The sequence below is a fragment of the Perkinsus marinus genome, assembly GCF_000006405.1.
Source record: "Perkinsus marinus ATCC 50983 genomic scaffold scf_1104296956574, whole genome shotgun sequence".
Lineage (NCBI taxonomy): Eukaryota > Perkinsozoa > Perkinsida > Perkinsidae > Perkinsus > Perkinsus marinus.
Genome location: NW_003207427.1, coordinates 1 through 1,981, shown reverse-complemented (window position 1 = coordinate 1,981; position 1,981 = coordinate 1). Strand labels below are relative to the sequence as shown.

The 1,981-nt window shown below is 48.6% G+C and overlaps 2 protein-coding genes across 2 annotated transcripts; both read left to right on the top strand.

Annotated features, from left to right (window-relative positions):
• The first annotated feature begins 39 nt into the window (after positions 1-39).
• Pmar_PMAR000220 (hypothetical protein) lies at positions 40-1,482 on the top strand. The gene is made up of 3 exons (XM_002775130.1): positions 40-424; positions 605-768; positions 1,153-1,482. Exons 1-3 carry the CDS (start codon positions 82-84, stop codon positions 1,342-1,344), a joined length of 699 nt encoding a protein of 232 aa, XP_002775176.1. The 5' UTR covers positions 40-81; the 3' UTR covers positions 1,345-1,482.
• Positions 1,483-1,609: 127 nt separating this feature from the next.
• Positions 1,610-1,770, top strand: Pmar_PMAR000219 (hypothetical protein; the record flags this gene model as incomplete). The annotated part of the gene is made up of 1 exon (XM_002775129.1): positions 1,610-1,770. A coding segment is annotated over one exon (161 nt), but the record flags the coding sequence as incomplete, so codon positions are not given.
• Positions 1,771-1,981: the final 211 nt, after the last annotated feature.

The window sequence follows — 1,981 nt, the reverse complement described above, 5'->3', positions numbered from 1 at the left end:
ACCGGTGGTCATTGGAGTCTCTTGTGTACCTTACCCTTCTACATCGGTCTGCTATCTTCTACTCTACCACTCAATCTGCTCATGTTTGGTATAAATGACATAGTAGATTTCGATGTGGACCAATTGCATGCTCGTAAGGGCAACTACGTATTCGGAGCTAGGGCTAGCAAGTCTGAACTAGCTCAGCTGCCTCTGCTGATAGCGGTCATTAATCTCTGTCCGATCGTCGTTCTCGCGATGACCACGGAATGGCTGAGTCCCGCTATGTGGGTGTTCGGCTTTTCACTGTGTAACATAGTCTATAACATACCTCCAGTGTCACTGGCTCGGAAGGGCCCTTGGGAGGTCCCCTGTGTGCTGCTCGGTGTATCATGCATCACTATGTTCTCATGCGAGATCAACAACATCCCTTTACCATCAATAGGTAGTACCCATTCCGCGTCGTCTGACTTCCTCCTGTGCTCGAGAGGTGGCCCCTTTCTAGCCGAATCGACTTTCTAGGAACACCAAATTGTAGAAGACTATCCGTATCGACACAAATTTTGTCCCTGCTTGCCCGGAATGGTTACAGGAGGCAGTTCCCAGAGCGCATCCCTGCGTTCAGGTGGATGGCTATTTCACTGGCTGGCAATGGCACGTGGCCAGCTGCATGGGGAGATGATCGACATCGATGACGATGCTAAATGCGGGAAGAACACCACGGTTGTGAAGCTCGGCCTCCTCAAGGCTCAATGGCTCATGTGGACACTAACGGTGTGTGCAGCCCTTGTAAGATTGGACTCTCCCATGTTCCCTGGCTCTTCTCGGTGATATTCCCGCGAGTCACAACGCTGAGTGTTTAATCTCAAACATTCCGCGTGAGTCTCGAATATGGGATATTAACGTGTGGATCATCGCAACTTCTCAATGCGCCTGTTCGGAGCATCTCGCACCCCTTGCCCAGCAGGCCTCAAATTCAGATGATTCTTCTGAATTTGTTTGAATTCGTCTGAGGCGAATGGTTGGAGCTGTATACTATTAAAGCTCATCGGGTCAGCCCGGGCCAGCCTAATAATACGAGTCGAGGTGATTGATAAACCAAAGTTTAAAAGGCGGCTTTGGATTGATAATCGATCACTGATCATCATTTGCAGTCTCTTGGCATTTTTTCAGGTATCCTACTCCCTATTGGGCTCTGTGGTGCTAAGTATCTACTATATCATCGATCTGGCACTATCAGTTTACTGCCATCTAAGGGGAGCGGCGAGCAGCATAGAGAAGCATACCATGACCATTTTCAAGGTGCAGAGTGTCCTAGGAATCATCTACCTCTCTTACGCTTGGTCTAGTCAAGTGTTCGGCTGAAAAGTTGAAGGTTTGCGGGCGTGTTACGGCATGCTCAGTGAGATGTCTTTTATCGCTACTGTTTTTCATATCACGGGTGAAACTCGTTATTATGTGTTCTGCAAGAATTTTGGGAGATTCGTATTGTTCTTTGCACACTCCTAGCTGAGTTCATGTTTTATAATGTAGTGAGGGAACTCCCGAGCTCAGACAGGCAAGTCGAATATGTATTCCAACACTGACAGTTGATATTGTTGTGGTTAAGTTTGAGATACTCGTCCACAATATGGCTGCTGTACCGGAGCTTGACTCCCCTACACCGTCCTCAGCATCATCATCTTTTGGTGAGCTAACTCCGGCGCCTCCACTCGATGAAAGAGAACAGACGAACGTCGCACAACTACTCGCTGAGCTGACGGCTCGTGTGGGGAGAGTGGAAGCCCACAGGTGGGTTGGCGTTCTCCCCTCCTTGTGAGTTCCCTCCATAGATGCTTGTCGCATGTGGTGAATATTTTACGGAAGGCCCCCGATAGATTGGTCCTCTCGACATTCCATCGTATCGTCGGGGATGCCGCTATGGATGACATTTTATACATCTTCGATCTTGCCGGCTATCGTCGTCATGTAAGATCATCATCTCTTATTCATTTGTGCGTAT